This window comes from Pelophylax lessonae, assembly GCF_965119305.1.
Source record: "Pelophylax lessonae genome assembly, chromosome: 2".
Lineage (NCBI taxonomy): Eukaryota > Metazoa > Chordata > Amphibia > Anura > Ranidae > Pelophylax > Pelophylax lessonae.
In genome coordinates this window covers 17,210,368-17,233,960 of record NC_138769.1, presented here as the reverse complement: position 1 = coordinate 17,233,960, position 23,593 = coordinate 17,210,368, and the positions used below count along the sequence as shown (strand labels likewise).

At 46.0% G+C, this 23,593-nt stretch overlaps 2 protein-coding genes across 2 annotated transcripts in view; one reads left to right on the top strand and one right to left on the bottom strand.

Moving 5' to 3' along the window:
• The window catches only part of LOC309547921 (uncharacterized protein), a gene marked incomplete at its 3' end in the record, with an annotated part of 293,350 nt that extends 292,720 nt beyond the window's left edge, over nt 1–630 (top strand). Inside the window, exons 5-6 of the mRNA XM_082247920.1 lie at nt 437–518; nt 624–630. Coding sequence (XP_082104046.1) covers nt 437–518; nt 624–630 — 89 coding nt within the window. The remainder of the gene's footprint in view (nt 1–436; nt 519–623) is intronic.
• A 12,469-nt stretch (nt 631–13,099) lies between these two features.
• LOC309548463 (cystatin-A-like) lies at nt 13,100–21,909 on the bottom strand. Its single transcript, XM_082248409.1, has 3 exons — nt 21,751–21,909; nt 15,670–15,771; nt 13,100–13,275 (listed from the first exon to the last, which is right to left on the bottom strand). Exons 1-3 carry the CDS (start codon nt 21,817–21,819, stop codon nt 13,135–13,137), a joined length of 312 nt encoding a protein of 103 aa, XP_082104535.1. The 5' UTR covers nt 21,820–21,909; the 3' UTR covers nt 13,100–13,134.
• Nucleotides 21,910–23,593: the final 1,684 nt, after the last annotated feature.

The following is a 23,593-nucleotide window of genomic DNA, read 5'->3' as shown; positions in this document are numbered from 1 at the left end:
TACGAAGACCTGGCCGCCCCTCTAAACTTTCAGCTCATACAAGGAGAAGACTGATCAGAGATGCAGCCAAGAGGCCCATGATCACTCTGGATGAACTGCGGAGATCTACAGCTGAGTTGGGAGACTCTGTCCATAGGACAACAATCAGTCGTATACTGCACAAATCTGCCCTTTATGGAAGAGTGGCAAGAAGAAAGCCATTTCTTAAAGATATCCAAAAAAAGTGTTGTTTAAAGTTTGCCACAAGCCGCCTGGGAGACACCAAACATGTGGAAGAAGGGGCTCTGGTTAGATGAAACCAAAATCAAACTTTTTGGCAACAATGCAAAACGTTATGTTTGGTTTAAAAGCAACACAGCTCATCACCCTGAACACACCATCCCCACTGTCAAACATGGTGGTGGCAGCATCATGGTTTGGGCCTGCTTTTCTTCAGCAGGGACAGGGAAGATGGTTAAAATTGATGGGAAGATGGATGGAGCCAAATACAGGACCATTCTGGAAGAAAACCTGATGGAGTCTGCAAAAGACCTGAGACTGGGATGGAGATTTGTCTTCCAACAAGACAATGATCCAAAACATAAAGCAAAATCTACAATGGAATGGTTGACAAACATATCCAGGCATTAGAATGGCCAAGTCAAAGTCAAGACCTGAATCCAACCGAGAATCTGTGGAAAGAACTGAAAACTGCTGTTCACAAACACTCTCCAACCTCACTGAAATCGAGCTGTTTTGCAAGGAGGAATGGGCAAAAATTTCAGTGTCTCGATGTGCAAAACTGATAGAGACATACCCCAAGCGACTTACAGCTGTAATTGCAGCAAAAGGTGGCGCTACAAAGTATTAACTTAAGGGGGCTGAATAATTTTGCACGCCCAATTTTTCAGTTTTTTATTTGTTAAAAAAGTTTGAAATATCAAATAAATTTCGTTCCACTTCATGATTGTGTCCCACTTGTTGATTCTTCACAAAAAATACCAGTTTTATATCTTTATGTTTGAAGTCTGAAATGTGGCAAAAGGTCGCAAAGTTTAAGGGGGCCGAATACTTTCGCAAGGCACTGTATATACACACACAGACAGGTCCATAAATATTGGGACATCGACACAATTCTAATCTTTTTGGCTCTATACACCACCACAATGGATTTGAAATAATTCTAATCTTTTTGGCTCTATACACCACCACAATGGATTTGAAATAAAACAAACAAGATGTGCTTTAACTGCAGACTTTCAGCTTTAATTTGAGGGTATTTACATCCAAATCAGGTGAACGGTGGAGGAATTACAACAGTTTGTATATGTGCCTCACACTTTTTAAGGGACCAAAAGTAATGGGACAGATTAACAATCATAAATCAAACTTTCACTTTTTAATACTTGGTTGCAAATCCTTTGCAATCAATTACAGCCTGAAGTCTGGAATGCATAGACATCACCAGACGCTGGATTTCATCCCTGGTGATGCTCTGCCAGGCTCTACTGCAACTGTCTTCAGTTCCTGCTTGTTCTTGGGGCATTTTCCCTTCAGTTTTGTCTTCAGCAAGTGAAATGCATGCTCAATGGGATTCAGGTCAGGTGATTAACTTGGCCATTGCATAACATTCCACTTCTTTCCCTTAAGCGGTTTGGTTGCTTTCGCAGTATGCTTCGGGTCATTGTCCATCTGCACTGTGAAGCCCCGTCAAATGAGGTCTGAAGCTGTCATGGACTTGCAATAGTGTTGGCAAGCTTACCTGTCCCTTCATGTCTGTATTAGAGGTCAGACTGCATTTCTGGTTCCTTTTTATCACCTCTACTTCCTGTTCCTGCCCCGCCCAGGTCATCACAGGAAGTCTATATTAACCAGTGCACTGCAGGTCTGCTTTGCTGTTCAACAGTGTTTGTTTCCTGTTTGCCGTGTGCTTGATCTACTTTTCTGTGTACCGACTTTGGCTTGTCTCTGACTATTCCTGTTTGCCTGTTACCCTGACCTTTTGGCTTGTCCCTTGATTTACCCTCGTCTGGTAAACCCAGGGGCCGCGACCTGGGCCCAGCTGCAGCCAAGTCCATCCTCACCACTAGAGGCCTTGGTGAACACCTGCTGGGTCTTAGACTCCGCGCCCTGGGGAATCTTGGGATCACGTTCCGGTCCATCCGCAGCAGTCTATCGGGTTCACTACCTTGCGCTGCACCCCTGCCTCCACCAGGGTGCAGTCGTCACCTGGCCACAGGTGACCTGACAGTTTGAACAGCCATAAACCCAGCCGACGTGCCGCACCCTCCAGACGATTCATTACAGGGCTTAGTTTGCAGACTCGAGACGCAAGAAGCTAATCAGACTCAGGTGATGCAATTCCTGCAGGAGCTGTCTTCCCGCTTCAAACAGCTTCAGACCTCGTTGGGAACCTCAAATCCGCAACCCCAAGAGCAACCAGTGGCTGGGCCTGTCGCGCCAGTCACAGATTCGCATTCACTGAATCTACCTCCTCCAATCCGTTTTTCTGGAGACTCCAAGGCCTGCAGGGGGTTTCTTAGCCAATGCACCATCCATTTTGAGCTTCAGCCGCAAAACTTCCGGTCTGATCCGGGAAAGGTAACCTATATTATTTCCCTCCTTTCCGGTGAGGCTGTAGCCTGGGCTGCTCCCCTATGGGAGAGGAATGATCCGGTAGTTTCCAACCGACTTCCTGAAGCTCTTTCGTAATATCTTTGAGGAGCCGGCTCGGGTTTCTTCAGCGGCAAGTGCTCTTTTACGTCTCCGCCAAGAATCCCGTTCAGTGGGACAATATGCTCTTCAGTTCCGTATCCTCTCAGCTGAGTTGAGCTGGAACAATGAGGCCCTGGTCAGTACCTTTTTTGCAGGGTCTCTCTGAACGAGTGAAGGACGAATTAGCGGGAAGAACCATCCCTGTCAGTCTGGACGATGTCATCTCCTTATGTAACCAGATCGATATTCGTTGTCAGGAGAGGTCCATAGAAAAAAGACGCCAACACTCCCTGGGACCTAGCCAGTCTGAGCTCCCCTCTCTTCGTTCCGTGGAGCATCCTCTGCCTGAGGAAACCATGCAGCTGGGCCGGACCAGACTAACCCCCGAGGAACGTGCTAGGTGCAGAACTTTGGGCTTGTGCCTCTATTGTGGAGGAAAGGGCAATTTTCATGACTCCTGTTCGCTTCGTCTGGGAAACGCTCGGGTCTAATACATTTGGAAGGTGGAGTATTGGACCCAGAAACATCACCTTCCCGTCTTCTTCTTCCGGTGTCCCTTCATGTAAGCACTTCTCCCCAATCGACCCTTGCATATCTGGATTCCGGGGCTGCCGGCAACTTTATGGACTGGAGAACTGCTTCTTCTATGAAGCTCACCCTTCCACCCCTTTCTACGCCGTTGGTAGTCTCGGCTATTGATGGCACTGTTCTTCCAGGGGGCCCGATTCGCTTCCAGACACTACCCATTAGGATGTCAGTAGGGATTCTCCACCAAGAGTGGATATCCTTTCTCATTCTGCCCAAAGCCTCTACTCCCATTGTATTGGGCCTTCCTTGGCTACAGCTCCACTCTCCCCATGTGGACTGGGTCTCTGGGCAGATCCTGGCTTGGGGCCCCTCATGTTTCTTGTCATGTCTTTCCAAGGTGACCTCTAAGGAGAGACTTCCGGTTGCTACCACATCGGTATCTTCTGACCTTCCCACTGCATACAGCGATTACCAGGATGGGTTCTGTAAGAAATCAGCTGAAGTGCTTCCTCCCCACAGGTCTTTTGACTGCACCATTGACATTGTTCCCGGGGCAACTCTCCCCAGGGGTCGTACCTACCCATTGTCCATCCCTGAGACCAAGGCCATGTCTGAGTATGTCGCAGAGAATCTTGAGAAAGGTTTCATCCAGAAATCCTCATCGCCTGCAGGAGCAGGGTTCTTTTTTGTCGCCAAGAAGGATGGTACCTTGAGACCTTGCATTGATTATCGAGGCTTAAACGCTGTTACTATTAAGAACCGATACCCCTTAACCTTAATATCCGAACTATTCGATAGGTTGAAGGGTGCCTCCATTTTCACCAAGTTGGATCTCAGAGGGGCATACAACCCCATTAGAATTCGAGAAGGTGATGAATGGAAGACTGCGTTTAACACTCGGGACGGTCACTATGAATACCTGCTCATGCCTTTTGGGCTGTGTAATGCCCCAGCTGTGTTTCAAAACTTTGTCAATGAAATCTTCAGGGACCTGCTGTACCAGTTTGTTGTCATCTATCTGGATGACATTTTGATCTTTTCGGAAAATCTGCGTGTCCACAGAAACCATGTCCGCACTGTACTCCAGCGCCTTAGAGAGAATAATCTCTATGCCAAGCTGGAGAAATGCACCTTTGAATGTTCTGAGGTCCTATTTCTAGGATGCTTTGTCTCAAGTTTGGGCCTTCGTATGGATCCTGGGAAGGTCTTAGCCATTACCAACTGGCCCCTTCCTGCTAGTCTTAAGGACACACAGCGCTTTCTTGGCTTCACAAATTACTATAGGCAGTTCATAAGGAGTTACTCTTCCATTGCCGCACCTATTATCACCTTGACCAAGAAGGGTGCTAATGCCAAAGTCTGGCCCCCCGAAGCTGTCGCTGCGTTTCATGATCTGAAACAGGCCTTTGTCTCTGGGCCTCTCTTGAGGAGATCTAATCCTGGGGATGCATTCTTTATTGAAGTGGACGCTTCTTCAGTTGGGGTGGGAGCTGTTCTTCTTCAACTCTTTGAGAAGAAACGTCAACCATGTGCGTTCTTTTCCAAAAAATTTTCTCAGGCAGAGAGAAATTATGCCATCGGCGACCGGGAACTTCTCGCAATCAAATTGGCGCTGGAAGAATGGCGTCATCTTTTGGAAGGTTCTCCTCACCCCATAACGATCTTCAGCGCTCACAAGAATTTACAGTACCTACAGAATGCTAAACATTTGAATCCCAGACAGGCCAGGTGGAGTCTTTTCTTTTCCCGTTTTAATTTCATGATTACGTACAAACCTGGTTCCTGCAACGGTCGGGCTGATGCACTTTCTAGGTCCTTTGACACTTTGGACGAGGAGTCCACTCCTGAACCTGAGCCGATCATCCCCACTTCATGCATTATTGCCCATTCTACCACCCTGGACTCAAAGATTCCTCCTGGTAACACCTTTGTCCCCACTGAGCTAAGAACTAAGATTCTTCGTTGGGGGCATGATTCCAAGGTGGCGGGCCACGCAGGCTTTCTCCGCCCCTTCTTGCTCATCAGCCGTCACTACTGGTGGCCTAATCTCTGCTCGGAGGTCAAAGACTGTGTCAAGGCTTGTTATGTCTGTGCTCAGTCTTAATCCTCCACACAAGCTCTTGCTGGTCTCCTCATGCCTTTGCCCATTCCTAAGGAACCCTGGGCTCATATTGCCATGGATTTTATCACCGATCTCCCACTGCCGGACGGTAATACGGTCATTTGGGTGATAGTCGATCGGTTTTCCAAGATGGCTCATTTTTTTCCCCTTCCTGGTCTTCCTTTTGCTCCTGCCTTGGTCCCCAGTTTTATTCGAGAAATTTTCCGCCTCCATGGGGTTCCTTCTCACATTGTTTCCGACAGGGGCGTTCAATTTACGTCTCGTTTCTGGAGAGCCTTTTGCAAATCCCTCAATATTGCCTTGGATTTTTCCTCTATCCAATGGGCAGACGGAGAGGGTTAATCAGGAGTTAGAGGTTTTTCTTCGCACCTTAGTCTCCGCTCATCATGACGATTGGTCCTCTCTACTTCCGTGGGCGGAATTTTCCCATAACAATCATGTAAATACCAGTTCGCAGAAAACACCCTTTTTTGCAGTTTATGGAAGACATCTTCAACTTCCGCTTTCCATTGCCTGTTCTCCGGATATCCCAGCGTTGACTTCAGCTCAGGAGTCCTTCAATTCTATCTGGAGTGACGTTCATGATTCCCTCCGGGCAGCTGCCGACAAATTCAAAGGCTTTGCTGACCGCCGCAGGCGTAAACCGCCTTCTCTTCAGCCAGGGGACAAAGTTTGGCTCTCCACCAGGAACATCAAGCTTCGAGTGCCTTCCCTGAAGTTTGCTCCAAGATTCATTGGTCCATATACTATAATTTCTAAACTGAATCCGGTTTGTTTCAAACTTCAGATCCCCAAAAGCCTCATAATTGCTAACTCCTTCCATGTTTCCCTTCTGAAGCCTTTAGTCCTCAATAAGTTCTCTCGTCCTTTCCCTACCATGGCACCGGTCTCTGAGGATAATCAGGAATACGAGGTCAGTCAAGCTCTGGATTCCGACTCTGTAGAGGCGTTCTTCAGTACCTTGTTCATTGGAAAGGCTTTGGTCCTGAGGAGAGGTCTTGGGTTCCTGCATCGGAGGTCTTTGCACCTCGTCTGTTAAGAAGGTTTCATCTGAGGTGTCCCTCTAAACCTGGGCCCAGGTGGGGTAGGGGGAGGCCTCGTAAGAGGGGGGGGGGTACTGTCATGGACTTGCAATAGTGTTGGCAAGCTTACCTGTCCCTTCATGTCTGTATTAGAGGTCAGACTGCATTTCTGGTTCCTTTTTATCACCTCTACTTCCTGTTCCTGCCCCGCCCAGGTCATCACAGGAAGTCTATATTAACCAGTGCACTGCAGGTCTGCTTTGCTGTTCAACAGTGTTTGTTTCCTGTTTGCCGTGTTCTTGATCTACTTTTCTGTGTACCGACTTTGGCTTGTCTCTGACTATTCCTGTTTGCCTGTTACCCTGACCTTTTGGCCTGTCCCTTGATTTACCCTCGTCTGCCTATTACCCCGACCTCGGCTTATCCATCACCATTCTGTGTGTCCTGAGTGGCTGCTTCCCTTCTCTCCCTATGGAGCGTGACCCGGGGGAACCCAGGGGCCGCGACCTGGGCCCAGCTGCAGCCAAGTCCATCCTCACCACTAGAGGCTCTGGTGAACACCTGCTGGGTCTTAGACTCCGCGCCCTGGGGAATCTTGGGATCACATTCCGGTCCATCCGCAGCAGTCTGCTATCGGGTTCACTACCTTGCGCTGCACCCCTGCCTCCAACAGGATGCAGTCGTCACCTGGCCACAGGTGACCTGACAGAAGCATTTGGCTGAATATGAGCAGATAATATTGCCCAAAACACTTCAGAATTCATCCTGCTGCTTTTGTCAGCAGTCGCATCATCAATAAATACAAGAGAACCAGTTCCATTGGCAGCCATACATGCCCACGCCATGACACTACCACCACCATGCTTCAATGATGAGGTGGTATGCTTTGGATCATGAGCAGTTCCTTTTCCTTCTCCATACTCTTCTCTTCCCATCACTCTGGTACAAGTTGATCTTGGTCTCATCTGTCCATAGGATGTTGTTCCAGAACTGTGAAGGCTTTTTTAGATGTTGTTTGGCAAACTCTAATCTGGCCTTCCTGTTTTTGAGGCTCTCCAATGGTTTACATCTTGTGGTGAACCCTCTGTATTCACTCTGGTGAAGTCTTCTCTTGATTGTTGACTTTGACATACATACACCTACCTCCTGGAGAGTGTTCTTGATCTGGCCAACTGTTGTGAAGGGTGTTTTCTTCACCAGGGAAAGAATTCTTTGGGCATCCACCACAGTTGTTTTCCGGGTCTTTTGGTGTTGCTGAGCTCACCGATGCGTTCTTTCTTTTTAAGGATGTTCCAAACAGTTGATTTGGCCTCACCTAATGTTTTTGCTATCTCTCTCTGATGGGTTTGTTTTGTTTTTTCAGCCTAATGATGCCTTGCTTCACTGATAGTGACTGCTCTTTGGATCTCATATTGAGAGTTGACAGCAACAGATTCCAAATGCAAATAGCACACTTGAAATGAACTCTGGACCTTTTTATCTGCTCCTTGTAAATGGGATAATGAGGGAATAACACACACCTTGCCATGGAACATCTGAGCAGCCAATTGTCCCATTACTTTTGGTACCTTAAAAAGTGGGAGGCACATATACAAACTGTTGTAATTCCTACACCTTTCACCTGATTTGGATGTAAATACCCTCAAATTAAATCTGAAAGTCTGCAGTTAAAGCACATCTTGTTTGTTTCATTTCAAATCCATCGTGGTGGTGTATAGAGCCACAAAGATTAGAATTGTGTCAATGTCCCAATATTTATGGACCTGACTGTATATGGTGGAGACATTAGACTGTAAGATCTTTCAGGGACTGATGTAAATTGTTCTGTGTTCTTTGTAAAGCAGTGATGTGTATATTTCTGGATGAGGGGGGGGGGGGGGGCTTTATATAACATTCTTCGTATGCAATACTAGAGTAGATGGTCAGAGACCAAGGATGGGCCGCTGGAGACTGGGAACAAGTTAGATTAGATTTTTAGAGTCCACTGCCATTACAATTACTTTACAGATCTACCGATTCCTGGGGCCCGAGGTCTGCATTTTAAGTACTAAAGGACTTCAGATTGGACCTCAGAGCGGTATAATGTGTCAGTACAGTATACATATAATCTGCTTCCTATATACACTCCATAATAGTTCTTCCATTCCTGCAATGAGAGGTGTTGGTTTTGTTTTAATATCAGATGTTTCTGGATGGTTGAAACCTGATTACACCTGGCCTGGAATGCCAGCACAGCATGTTTCATAAATGGGAATTTATATCCTAACAGGGGAATTCATAGCCTAACAGGACGTTTTTGCATAGGCCTCCTGTTGTGAGGTATGGGGCTAGAGGAGCATCAGATAAGACCTCCTGGGAAGGTTACACCAACATCAGCGGTCATACGGATCTTTTGAGACTCATCGGGATTTTGATGTTAGGACCCTTTTTCTAGTTAGCTTAGTAGTCCGTTTCTTCACATGGAATGCACGGTGTCAGGTTTCCACTTGGAAAAAAAGTCCTTCCTGTGGAGGTGTACAACATCCTGGGTGGAGTTGGGAAGATTTTGGGTCTTGAGGACAAGTGGCAGCCAGAAGCCTGGACAAAGACGTGGAGAAATGTCAGGTCCCCGTAGCTGCTGTCTGTCATTCTCCTAGTATGCTTCCTGTCCTTTCACATCCTCTAGATTTTTATAAGATTGGATTAAAAATAAAAAGGCTGCATGCATGGGATAAATGTGTAATCGTTTATTAGCCTGAGGGGGTGTTTAGATGGAAGTTGGGGGGGGGGGGGTTAGGTGGAGGTTAGGGCTTTGTTGAGTTTAGTCATGATAGTAACAATTTTCTGTTTCTATGCTGATGTAAGCTATTTTTTGTATATATATACAGTTGTGTTCAAAGTTATTCAACCCCCAATGCTTTAAAGGGTTTAGGGAATTTAGTATACATTTTTAATTGTATTCAGAATGAAATCCTACAAGAACTTCTTAAAGAACCATATGCAACTAAAATGACATCAATTGGTTTTGTAATACAGCAGTAAATGTTTCTTTTGTGAATTCTTCATTGACACAATTATTCAACCCCTTAAAGACTACCACTCTGAAGAACAGAGGTTCATTGAAGTGTTTTCAATCAGGTATTGAAAACCCCTGTGGATGTCAGGGAGCAGCAATAAAGCCTAATAAGCACCAATTAGGCAGCTTTAAAATGACTGTGATACTCAGCTCCTTCTAGACATTTACTGGTGTGGTTACAAACATGGTGAAGTCAAGAGAATGGTCCAGGAAGACAAGAGAAGAGGTGATTACTCTTCACAGGAAGGGCAATGGCTATTAGAAGATTGCAAAGATGTTAAACATACCAAGAGACACCATAGGAAGCATCATTCGCAAATTCAATGCAAAGGGCACTGCTGAAATACTACCTGGTCGTGGCAGAAAGAAGATGCTGACTTCGACTGCTGTGCGCTACCTGAAGCGTAGAGTGGAGGAAAGCCCCTGTGTGACTGCTGAGGAACTGAGAAAAGATTTGTCAGATGTGGGTACTGAAGTTACTGTTCAGACAATACGGCGCACACTGCGTAATGAAGGCCTCCATGCCAGAACTCCCAGGCGCACCCCCTTGCTGTCTCCAAAGAATAAGAAGAGTCGACTGCAGTATGCCAAAAGTCATGTGGACAAACCACAGAAGTTTTGGGATAGTGTTCTGTGGACTGATGAAACAAAATTAGAACAGTTTGGGCCCATGGATCAACCCTATGTTTGGAGGAGGAAGAACAAGGCCTATGAAGAAAAGAACACCTTGCCTACTGTGAAGCATGGCGGGGGGTCAATCATGCTTTGGGGCTGTTTTGCTTCTGCAGGTACAGGGAAGCTTCAGCGTGTGCAAGGTACCATGAATTCTCTTCAGTACCAGGAGATATTGGATGACGATGTGATGCAGTCCGTCACAAACCTGAGGCTTGGGAGACGTTGGACCTTTCAACAGGACAATGATCCCAAGCATACCTCCAAGTCCACTAGAGCATGGTTGCAGATTAAAGGCTGGAACATTTTGGAGTGGCCATCACAGTCACCAGACTTAAATCCGATTGAGAACCTCTGGTGGGACTTAAAGAAAGCAGTTGCTGTGCACAAGGCTAAGAATGTGACTGAACTGGAGGCTTTTGCCCATGACGAATGGGTGAAGATACCCGTAGATCGCTGCAAGACACTTGTGTCAAGCTATGCTTCACGTTTAAAAGCTGTTATAACTGTAAAAGGATGTTGTACTAAGTACTAAGATTGAATGTCACTTGGGGGTTGAATAAAACTGATAATGATGTGAGCACAGAAAAGACATTTGTGGTTATTACATTATAAATGTTATATTTGTCTGACCTACACGTGCCTCTTTGATTTAATTGTAAGCAGGATGACTGAATGATCAAAATCAATGTCAAACTGGCCAAAACAATCAATTTCAGTGGGGGTTGAATAGTTTTGAACACAACTATATATATATATATATTAAAAATTTCACAATTATAATAAAAACATATTTACATTTATATGACATAAACAAAAATTTACACCAACATCAGTGGTCATACAGGTCTTTTGAGACTCATCAGCATTTTGAGACCCTTTTTCTAGTTACCTTAGTAGTCCGTTTCTTCACATGGAATGCACGATGTCAGGTTTCCACTCGGAAAAAAGTCCTTGATGTGGAGGTGCACAACATCCTGGGTGGGGTTGGGAAGATTTGGGGTCTTGAGAAGGCCAGGAGCCTGGACAAAGGCGTGGAGGAATGTCAGGTCCCTGTAGCTGCTGTCTGTCAGTCTCTGGGTGTGCGGCTTTTCTTTCCGTCCTTTCACGTCCTCTAGATTATTGGAAAAAGATTGCATGCATGGGATCAATGTGTAATGGTTTCTTAGGCTGAGGGTGTGTTTAGGTGGAGGTTAGGGCTTTGTTGAGTTGAATCATGCTAATAATAATATGAAAATGTGTCTTGGTTGGTATACTGTATTTAGTTTTTTTTTTTTTGTTTTTTATAGGCAAAAAAGCAATTTTCTGTTTCTATGATGATGTAAGCTATTTTTTTTATGTATAGTTTTATTTATTTTGTAAATATGTTTTTATTATGTTTGTAAGATTTTTAATAAACAAAAATTTACACCAACATTAAGGCTGCATTCACATGTCAGCTTATAATCGCGGGCAGAACCGCCGCGGTTCCGCCCGCGATTCGGAGATTTATTGCAAATTGCGGGACGCCTAGCGTTGCCCGTTGATTTGCAATAGCCCCCCAAACGCCGAGCGATGTTGCCGCGATTTACGCCCGCCGAATCGCGGCAACATCGCGCAAACAAAATCGTGGGACGCAATACGCTCCAAAGAAGCTCTTGTACTTTTTTGGAGCGTATTGCGTCCCGCGATTTTGTTTGCGCGATGTTGCCGCGATTCGGCGTGCGTAAATCGCGGCAACATCGCTCGGCGTTTGGGGGGCTATTGCAAATCAACGGGCAACGCTAGGCGTCCCGCGATTTGCAATAAATCTCCGAATCGCGGGTGGAACCGCGGCGGTTCTGCCCGCGATTATAAGCTGACATGTGAATGCAGCCTAAAGGCCAGCTGTTACTGAAAGATGACCCGAGCCAAAAACAGCGATTCATGGACAAATGGTGCCCCTAGTGGAGACTACAACATGCTTCCCGGAAAGATGGGATATTTCCTGTTGATTAGGAAGGACGGCCTCTTATTGATTTTCATTGGACAAGTGGGCAGCGGGTGTTTGTTTGGGTGGTGTCCGGGTGAGCTTTTATAGTAGTGGCCAGCTAGAGTGTTGGCTCTTTGCTCTGGAGCCCAGCCACATCCATAACCTGAAAGGAAGGACTTACGGTATTGTATCACCCCTGATATATGCTCTGTAATATTCTTTTAGTGTTTTATGTTAGCATTTCTATTTTCTTGTTAAAAAAAATTAGATCCTTGATTTTTTTTTTTTTTTTTAAGCAATGTGTTTATTTTATAGCATTGTATTATACCCTCACCATTACCTTATCAGAGCTTTGATAGGCTAGCTGCTAACTATAGGAATAGACAAGATAATACACATTTGTAATCCATAGGGGAGATCCAAAATCACCCCAAATGTATTTCAAGAGGCAAGGACAGAAGAGACTTAAAGGCAGATTTTTTTTTTATCCCAATGCAATCTATGTAATGAGATAAAAAGCCTTCTGTGTGTAGCAGTCCCTCCACAGCCCCCCCAATACTTACCTGAGTCTCATCCCTAGCCAGCAATGTCCACCAGTCCCTCAGTCATCCAGGGCTCGCTCCTGATTGGCTGAGGCACAGCAGCAGCCCCATTGGCTCCCGCTGCTGGCAATCAGTCAATTAGCCAAACAGGAGAGAGGGGGCGGAGCCAAATGGCAGCTCCGTGTATGAATGGATTCAGGGAGCTGTGACTAGGCTCGGTGCCCCCCATAGCAAGCTGCTTGCTGTGGGGGACACTCAACAGGATGGAGGGGCCAGGAGCAGCAAAGTGGGACATTTGAAGAGAAGGATCCGGGCTGCTCTGTGCAAATCCAACAGAGAGGAGGCAATTATAATATATTTGTTACTTTAAAAAAAAATAAACACACAAGAATTTACATACACTTTAATTTTTTTATTACAAATATTGCTAGGGGGTGTTGCAGTGTGTACATCCAGAGTTTATAGCGGTATTGGACCCCCCCCATAACACGATTGATCTCTTTTCTTAGCTAAGTAAAACTAGCGGCAGAGAGCCACGTCCGGATTGGTCAGTCGCTGGGTTCAAAGTGGACGATTTGGTCCGGTTTGGTCTTGCCCAGCTGGAAGCCGGTGAGGCTCATCTCCTCCTGGTAGCATGGAAGCTTCTTGTAGACCCGCAGATGTATATACTTCTCATCTCCTATGTGAGTCTAAGGAGGACAAAACAAAAATCACCAACACTGTAACTGCTTCTCATTTCCAATAAAGTGACCCTGTCACCCATCCTACATTTTAGAAGTAAAAGTTTTGCTGATGCAGCTCATATTCCCTCTGTTCACAGCTGCATAAGAGCTGGGGGGGGGGGGGGGGGGGGGGAACAGCTTTTCAGGTGGGGGTGTGTCAGGACAATTCTGTTCATTGGAGGAGAGCAGGCCGATTTCCCAGCACAGCTAGAACTGACCATGCTGTGCTCATGCCTAGTGAAGTCAGTTTTTAATAGGAAAGCAGAATCACCCCCCCCCCCCCCCAAATCTGCATCTCATTTCAGAGATTTCCCTTCACATCCTGTCCCATAGCCAAACAGGAAGTGAGGAAATCCCTGCAAATTAAGGGAATTCCATGGGGACCCCCAGAACTAGTGTCACCATTGCAAGATTTTTCCCTCTATTACTTTGCTGGGGACAACTCAAAATTTGGGATTTTCTTTTACTTTCAATGACAATGGTATACAGGAAAAATAGAGAGGGTGAATCTTCCCCATGGGGGTCACAGACCGCAATAAAAACTGACAGGTGTTTTAATCCATCACCACTCAATCCAAAACTAAAAAAAAAAAAAGTTTTGCCTTTAATTATACTTTAAATCCTGCTAGATGACTTCCGGCTGTCCCATTTGCAGGTATAACAAACAAAAATAAGTGTTTATACAGTTTAAAATCCAGTAATATACTGTCTCACCCTGCTGTGCACATGCTCAGTTGCTCTCCATTTCTAGGCATTGTGCCAAAATTTGTAGAGGGCGATCTGCTTAACAGCCTTAAATCGTAGATAAATCCTCCTATTCTTTACAGCCAAGGGAGCTGCTTCAGCTTGATCTGCAAATGCCATGGTGCTGCACATGCAATCAGTTAGGACAACGGCCATTTGATGGGTTTGGCAGTATGAGAACACACGCAAATGTGACAGTTAGCAACCCCGGCATTCCAGGAATGTAAATGTTTTTGAAACTGTTAAATTGATGGGTTTATTTCCGGCTTTATAATTTACTGCTGCTCAAGGGCTCTAACAAAATGGCAGCCTCCAGCAAGAAGAAACAGGAACAATGCTGGAGGCAATTTACAGCACATGCTTATTGTGTTAACACAAATGTGGAATGTATGTTCCTCTCTAAGGAACATTATTATTATTTTTTTTTTTCTTTATCAAGTTGTAATGGGTAAAAGTTCCGCTTTAATTTTAGGAAGTCTCTCACATATTTGGGGTTTTCCTGTCTGTGTTGGGAATATTCCAAACCTACAGAGAAACACATCCCATCTGCAGCCTGCTTTTAGTATGACAACTTCCTTGCTTCTGATTGGCTGCCACAGGTAATGCACATCATAATTCACTGCCACAGGTAATGCGCATTACGACATGACTGACTCACACCTTTGCTGACTAATGCCCCGTACACACGTACCGATCGTCGGCCGACCGATCGGCCGTCTTTTGTCCAGGGCTGTCCTGTCGGTTGAAAAGTGCAAAACACTGCACACGAATTTTGTCGGCCAACAACAGCCGACTGCAGAAGTGATGTCATGTGATGGTTAACTTTCCTTGTGTTTTTTCTTTTCTGAGCATGCCCAGTCTTGCAAATCTGCTGTCTGTCGGCCGAATTCTGTATTGACTGAGGAACAATCGGCCGTTCTGGTGTTGGCCAACAGAAATTTTAATGTCTGCACGACAGATTCTGTTCGGCCGAAAATGCGCTGTCGGAAGCAGCATACTAACAAGCCGACAATCGGCCGTCGGCCGAATATTTACGGCTGACAATCGGTACGTGTGTACGGGGCTTAAAGCTCAGAATTGTGGGGGGGCGCACATGGGTGTTCACAAGGGGGAATCTCAACTTCCCCTTTAAAGTGGTTGTTAACCCACTTTATACCATCCTGTCTGCCCGTGCGTCTGTGTTTTGATAAAATAAGCCAATCTTTACCAGTTTTCAGAGCGCCAATCGCCACTCACGTGTCCTGCCGGCTCTCTACTCTCCCTGTCTGACATGGGGAAGAAAAAAAAAAAAAAGTTTTATAAACTTTTTTTGGACAGGATTCACACAACTTTCACCCTAGATCTATTCTAATTGGAATCCTTTTGGGAAAGTGTGTGAAAAGATTTATAGAATGAATTCTTGCTTTATTTTAAAGCCCAACACCAGCAAAATGTTTGTAGCTGGAGTTGGGTTTTAAACCCGGTCTGAGCAGTAAACTTTGGGATGGACGCCTCTGGTAATCATTTCTCCCATCCCCCTCCCTATAGGAGATGAGCTGAGCGATGACTGGAATACATTTCTGTGTGATAAATACAAGGAATACAGATCAACTTCTCCTCTGAAGCATCCTCTATTACCTTAATGAAGAAATTTGTTCCGGCAACAAGCTGAGTCTTGTATTCAACGGCTTCAAAAATGGTGAAATTCATCCCGGATCTCTTCTCCACCTCCTCTTTGAACTGGAAGAGAAGAGATGGTAATGAGCGCCTCAATATGGTCTCCTCATAGGGGTGTGTATATATATAACACACACATTTTATATATATATATATATAATATATATATATATATATATATATATATATATATATATATATATATATATATATATATATATATATATATATATACATATATACACACACATACACAGTACAGACCAAAAGTTTGGACACACCTTCTCATTCAAAGAGTTTTCTTTATTTTCATGACTATGAAAATTGTAGATTCACACTGAAGGCATAAAAACTATGAATTAACACATGTGGAATTATATACATAACAAAAAAGTGTGAAACAACTGAAAATATGTCATATTCTAGGTTCTTCACCTTTTGCTTTGATTACGGTTTTGCACGCTCTTGGCATTCTCTTGATGAGCTTCAAGAGGAGTCACCTGAAATGGTCTTCCAACAGTCTTGAAGGAGTTCCCAGAGATGCTCGGCACTTGTTGGCCCTTTTGCCTTCACTCTGCGGTCCAGCTCACCCCAAACCATCTGGATTGGGTTCAGGTCCGGTGACTGTGGAGGTCATCTGGCGCAGCACCCCCATCACTCTCCTTCTTGGTCAAATAGCCCTTACACAGCCTGGAGGTGTGTTTGGGGTCATTGTCCTGTTGAAAAATAAATGATGGTCCAACTAAACGCAAACCTGATGGAATAGCATGCCGCTGCAAGATGCTGTGGTAGCCATGCTGGTTCAGTATGCCTTCAATTTTGAATAAATCCCCAACAGTGTCACCAGCAAAGCACCCCAACACCATCACACCTCCTCCTCCATGCTTCACAGTGGGAACCAGGCATGTAGAGTCCGTCCGTTCACCTTTTCTGCGTCACACAAAGACACGGTGGTTGGAACCAAAGATCTCAAATTTGGACTCATGAGACCAAAGCACAGATTTCCACTGGTCTAACGTCCATTTCTTGTGTTCTTTAGCCCAAACAAGTCTCTTCTGCTTGTTGCCTTTCTTTAGCAGTGGTTTCCTAGCAGATATTCTACCATGAAGGCCGGATTCACACAGTCTCCTCTAACAGTTGTTCTAGAGATGTGTCTGCTGCTAGAACTCCGTGTGCCATTGACCTGGTCTCTAATCTGAGCGATTTCTGAGGCTGGTGACTCGGATGAACTTATCCTCCGCAGCAGAGGCGACTCTTGGTCTTCCTTTCCTGGGGCGGTCCGCATGTCAGCCAGTTTCTTTGTAGCACTTGATGGTTTTTGTGACTGCACTTGGGGACACTTTCAAAGTTTTCCCAATTTTTCGGACTGACTGACCTTCATTTCTTAAAGTAATGATGGCCACTCGTTTTTCCTGTACTTAGCTGCTTTTTTCTTGCCATAATACAAATTCTAACAGTCTATTCAGTAGGACTATCAGCTGTGTATCCACCTGACTTCTGCACAACACAACTGATGGTCCCAACCCCATTTATAAGGTAAGAAATCACACTTATTAAACCTGACAGGGCACAACTGTGAAGTGAAAACCATTTCAGGTGACTCCTCTTGAAGTGTGACTCTACAATTTTCATAGTCATGAAAATAAAGAAAACTTTTTGAATGAGAAGGTGTGTCCAAACTTTTGGTCTGTACTGTATATAGATCATTGCTGTTTTTTTGTAGGAAACAGCATGTAAATTGGTTCAGTGACAAATCGAAAGTTCTCAGGTTAGAGTCTCTGAAGATTGAATGTTATTCGTTAAAAAATGAATGAGAAAAATATCAATGTGGCCACTAGATGGCACTGAGTATCATATGAGAAAAGTTTGCTCCTCAGCACCATCTAGTGGCCATGATGCAATTTTTTTTTTTTCCCCAATCACACAAGTTTTGAGAGAAAATAGGAGAACATTCAAATCTTTCATCATTGCACTAAAGGAAAGTAAATCACACAGTTTCAAAGGACCAAAAGTTTATTAAAGTTTCTTCATTTTTTTTATTTTATATAATACACCCCATACACTAACCTAGATCATGCCCCAACCATACGATTTTACATTTTTTATATTTTTTTAATTTACAAAGTTCTTCTGAAGCAGAGGAGAAGGAAAGTGTAAAACGCTGCGATTTCCTATCAGACTGATCATGTTTCGGCAGTTCCCAATCCCGGCATAGTTCCTGCATTAAAGCAACGAATATCAGACTAGGAGCGCACCAAGAAAAGTAACCCACCGACCATCAATGTAAGGGAGCGCTATAATGACAAACAATAAATTGGGGTACTACACAGACCCCCCCCCCCAATATAGGGAGGACTACACAGATCCCCCAATATAGGGAGGACTACACAGATCCCCCAATATAGGGAGGACTACACAGATCCCCCCAATATAGGGAGGACTACACAGATCCCCCAATATAGGGAGGACTACACAGACCCCCCCAATATAGGGAGGACTACACAGATCCCCCAATATAGGGAGGACTACACAGACCCCCCCAATATAGGGAGGACTACACAGATCCCCCAATATAGGGAGGACTACACAGATCCCCCAATATAGGGAGGACTACACAGATCCCCCCAATATAGGGAGGACTACACAGATCCCCCCAATATAGGGAGGACTACACAGATCCCCCCAATATAGGGAGGACTACACAGATCCCCCAATATCGGGAGGACTACACAGATCCCCCCAATATAGGGAGGACTACACAGATCCCCCCAATATAGGGAGGACTACACAGATCCCCCCAATATAGGGAGGACTACACAAACCCCCCCAATATAGGGAGGACTACACAGATCCCCCCAATATAGGGAGGACTACACAGATCCCCCCAATATAGGGAGGACTACACAGATCCCCCCAATATAGGGAGGACTACACAGATCCCCCAATATCGGGAGGACTACACAGATCCCCCCAATATAGGGAGGACTACACAGATCCCCCCAATATAGGGAGGACTACACAGATCCCCCCAATATAGGGAGGACTACACAGATCCCCCCAATATAGGGAGGACTACACAGATCCCCCAATATCGGGAGGACTACACAGATCCCCCCAATATAGGGAGGACTACACAGATCCCCCCAATATAGGGAGGACTACACAGATCCCCCCAATATAGGGAGGACTACACAGATCCCCCAATATCGGGAGGACTACACAGACCCCCGCCATCTGTGTCCTATTGTGGAGATTTCCCTTCACTTCCTATCCCATAGCCTTTCTGTTTCTGAAAACCGGTCAGTGTCTGGTGTGACCACCATTTTCCTCATGAAGTGCAACACATCTGCTTGTCATGGATCAGGTCGGTGATTGTGGAATGTTGGCCCACTCCTCTCCATTGGCTGTACATCTCTGCAGTGTCATACTGGCTGTGCTGGGACTGGTAGTTCCTCAGCTGTGTCTCATATCTGACACTGGGGAAGTGCCCCTAGTGTGGGACTACAGGTCTCAGCATACCCTGCAACACACACAGGATACAGCTTGTACAAGAGCTATATATATATATATACAGAGCCGCTGATAGGGCAGTACAACCAGCCCTGCTGTACCGGGCCCGGGCTCCATGAGCTCCACTAGGGGCCCCAGCTTTAAAGTTAACTTCTGCCTAAATAAATAGAAAGCCTTTTAATCCCATCCCCCACTTCAATTTGCTTACAGGGTGTATAAATATATTTTCCTGGGCCCCATGAGGTCAACAGAGGGGCCCAGGAGGTGATAGCAGGGGAGGGACTTTATTTCCATTTTCGGGGCGTAGGCACACTAACCTTGTGCACTGTGTCTATGCTGCACTGAATGAATATGTAGTTCCGGCCGCCCACTGCATACTATGTCTTTCCTGGCGGAGTGATTCGTTTGTGCATGCTGTGGAATGAGGAAGTGACTGATGAGAGATGGATGAGAGGTTTCAGCAGTGCACAGACTTCTATGGAAGGAAGGTACAGCTCCCAGACTCCCTGACTGTGTGCTTATAATCATATTCATTATGATGATCACAGCACAGCATGTACTTTATGGCTCTGGCTCTGTGTTATATGGCTTTTGGGTGCTGACTTTGCTAACTTATGGCCATACTGATTGTAACACAGTGCAGCCTTAACAAAGTCAGCACCCAGCAGCCATATGACACAGAAACAGAGCCATAAAGTACATGCTGTGCTGTGATCATCATAATGAATATGATTATAAGCATGAGTTGCTAGTTCACACTTGTGTTTGGAAGGGGAAAGGGGGTAGAACGTGCAGCTGAGCCATGTTTTTACCTCCCACTACCACCGCTCCCCTTAAATAGCCTTTCAACCAAGCTTTTGAATTAGGTCCGCCTGTCAGCTTTACATGTGGATCTGATTGAATGTTCCATGTAGGTCTATGGGGGTTTGGATGTAAATGGACTTGTGTCCATTTACACCCTCCTTCCTGCGGGTCTGCGGAGGTCTAGAAAAAAAAAATTTAATATTTTTCCAGACCTAAATGTTATAGATCACAGCTAGCATGATGTAAAAATGGATATGAGTGCATTTACATCTGGCCACCCATAGAGACATTACAAGTCATTCATAGACCGGGCTATTGATTGGCATGATTTTGGGGCCCGACACCATTGTGGATCAGTTCGGGGCTAGGCACTTCAAGGTCCTATGGGTCCCGGGTTCTGACTTGCAAGAGGTTCAGGACTTCCTGATGCTATGGTCCTCAACAGACATTACCCCATTAGAAAAACACTTGAGGGTTCTCAGTGCAGGGCCACTGATAAGCCAGTACATGAGCTTAGCAGGGAGGGCCCGGGCAGCCTCACAGACAAAATGCATCCCCCGCTCATTCCACTCCTACTACCTTAGGGGGTGTTATATACTACATGCAATTCCAGTTCCCCTTTCTGATTATGGGATGGTGGAGGCGGAGCAGTTGAGGGACTTTTTTTTTTCAATTTTGGGCGCATGCGCATTCCCGCACCTGCTCCGCATGTTGCTGGCTGCTGTGCTAAAGTCCTGGATGCCTGCCACTGTGGCTGCCCATTGCCTACCCTGGCGGAGTGATCTTCCTCCGCTCAGGTCCCCACTCAGCAGCCGAGATCAAGAGGCTTATGTGAGGCGGGTGGCAGCAGCAGTGGCAAGGAGAGACAGCTTACAGTGAGCAGAGGGAGCCACACTATATTGTGGATGGAGCACATGTAAGCTGCAGGTTTAGTACGTTTCCTAAGTGAATTATTAACTTTTTTTTGTTCCACAGGTTTTTTATTTTTAATTGTACTGCGGCATGGAGAAGGGGCCCTAAGTAAATAAGTATACTTTGCTTTGTAATATAAGACCCACCTAAATTAGTTTTGCTAATTTTAGCTAAAATTGCAAAATGTATTGAAGCCACTGCATCATGTGCCAGTAAAGCAGCTAGCATTTTCAAAAGCAATGGTCAGCAATGGCTGATTACAAATTTTTATAATCACTGTATTTCTTTAAGAGACCCTGTCATGTAACAAAATACCCGTGTGATAAGGTTCTGATGGCAGTAACAATTTTCCAAACGTAAAAAAGCAATGCATGTTGTGAGCCCATAGATCTCCATCTTCTGCTAGTTATACTGACTTTGCTGTATGCTTTGTACACAGATCAGCGATCTGGCTATTTAGTCTCACTGCAAAGCAAGGAGAAAAAACAGACTGTTCTGTTAGTAAAAGCAGCACATATTACATATAAGGCAGGGTCTGGGACGGGACCCGGGGCGGAGTTGAGGGTGGGGCTAAAGGGGGCCCCGTCAGGTAGGCTGTACGGGGCCCCATGATTTCTATCAGCGGCCCTGTATATATATATATACACACATTGTATCTCATCATTCACACATTGTACATACAATGTATCTCATCACACCGTCACGTGACCCTCCCACATTGGCCGCTCCCCTCTCTATAGCAGAGCTCAGTAATGCCCTCTCCATCTCCCTCTCCCCGGGGAATTATGACACAGCGCCCCCTGCCGCCTCACTCACCCGATCACAGATCTCCTGAACCTCCGGGGTGGCTGATTTCACCCCTCCTAGACCCCCGCGCATCGGCATTATAAGTTCCGTCCGAGCTGCTCTCCCCTTACTGCGCAGTCAGACTGTAGAGGAGCGGACTGTACCATGCCTTCCTGGGGAGGGGACTTATACCAGGAGACAGGCTCAGCCCAGTAGGCGGGGCTGTATTGGAGGATGTGTCATGTGACCTCTTCTTCTCCAGGGCTTTCCTGACACTCTTTGAACACATGCTGGGAAATGACTGACATCCCCCGAATAGAATACAGTATATTTATTTATAAAGCAGAGACCGTGGAGAATAAATCTGTGGGTGTTGCAGTTTTTTATGTCACTCATGTTCAAACACAATTTGAAAAACAAAAAATAAACGTTTTTTTATTTTTTTATTTTAATGCACAAAAATGCAATAGGTGACCCAGTTATTATGGAAGGTGTAAAAGATGATGTAACACCGAGCACACAGATACCAAACATGGCAGGCTTTAATATTGCAGCGACAGCGACAAATGACGAAAATGTTACCATCCATAGGAGACGCTTTCTACAGCCATTACAGGTCACTACTTTATATGTACAGAGGGGGTCTGGAGATAGAATTACTGCCCATGATCCAACGCTCGCTGAGACACCTCACATGTGTGGGACAATCATTGTTAGCGTGCGTGCGACTCGGACAGCGCCCCGTGTAGGTGAATGTCTGATCTCCCCTCCTCCAGGACAGCGCCCCCTGTATGTGAATGTCTGATCTCCCCTCCTCCAGGACAGCGCCCCCCCTGTATGTGAATGTCTGATCTCCCCTCCTCCAGGACAGCGTCCCCTGTATGTGAATGTCTGATCTCCCCTCCTCCAGGACAGCGCCCCCTGTATGTGAATGTCTGATCCCCCCTCCTCCAGGACAGCGCCCCCTGTATGTGAATGTCTGATCTCCCCTCCTCCAGGACAGCGCCCCCTGTATGTGAATGTCTGATCCCCCCTCCTCCAGGACAGCGCCCCCTGTATGTGAATGTCTGATCTCCTCTCCTCCAGGACAGCGCCCCCTGTATGTGAATGTCTGATCTCCGCTCCTCCAGGACAGCGTCCCCTGTATGTGAATGTCTGATTCCCCTCCTCCAGGACAGCGCCCCCTGTATGTGAATGTCTGATCTCTGCTCCTCCAGGACAGCGCCCCCTGTATGTGAATGTGTGATCTTCCCTCCTCCAGGACAGCGCCCCCTGTATGTGAATGTGTGATCTTCCCTCCTCCAGGACAGCGCCCCCTGTAGGTGAATGTCTGATCTCCCCTCCTCCAGGACAGCGCCCCCTGTATGTGAATGTCTGATCCCCCCTCCTCCAGGACAGCGCCCCCTGTATGTGAATGTCTGATCTCCTCTCCTCCAGGACAGCGCCCCCTGTATGTGAATGTCTGATCTCCGCTCCTCCAGGACAGCGTCCCCTGTATGTGAATGTCTGATTCCCCTCCTCCAGGACAGCGCCCCCTGTATGTGAATGTCTGATCTCTGCTCCTCCAGGACAGCGCCCCCTGTATGTGAATGTGTGATCTTCCCTCCTCCAGGACAGCGCCCCCTGTATGTGAATGTGTGATCTTCCCTCCTCCAGGACAGCGCCCCCTGTAGGTGAATGTCTGATCTCCCCTCCTCCAGGACAGCGCCCCCTGTATGTGAATGTCTGATCTCCTCTCCTCCAGGACAGCACCCCCTGTGTGTGAATGTCTGATCTCCTCCTCCAGGACAGCGCCCCCTGTATGTGAATGTCTGATCTCCTCTCCTCCAGGACAGCGCCCCCTGTAGGTGAATGTCTGATCTCTCCTCCAGGG

Coding starts and splice junctions, on each gene's coding strand:
- LOC309548463 (XM_082248409.1), bottom strand. CDS start 21,819: ATGCCGATGCGCGGGGGTCTAGGAGGGGTGAAATCAGCCACCCCGGAG. Junction 15,772..21,750: donor TTCAGGAGATCTGTGATCGG/GTGAGTGAGGCG, acceptor CTTCTCTTCCAG/TTCAAAGAGGAGGTGGAGAA. Junction 13,276..15,669: donor GAACAAATTTCTTCATTAAG/GTAATAGAGGAT, acceptor TGTCCTCCTTAG/ACTCACATAGGAGATGAGAA.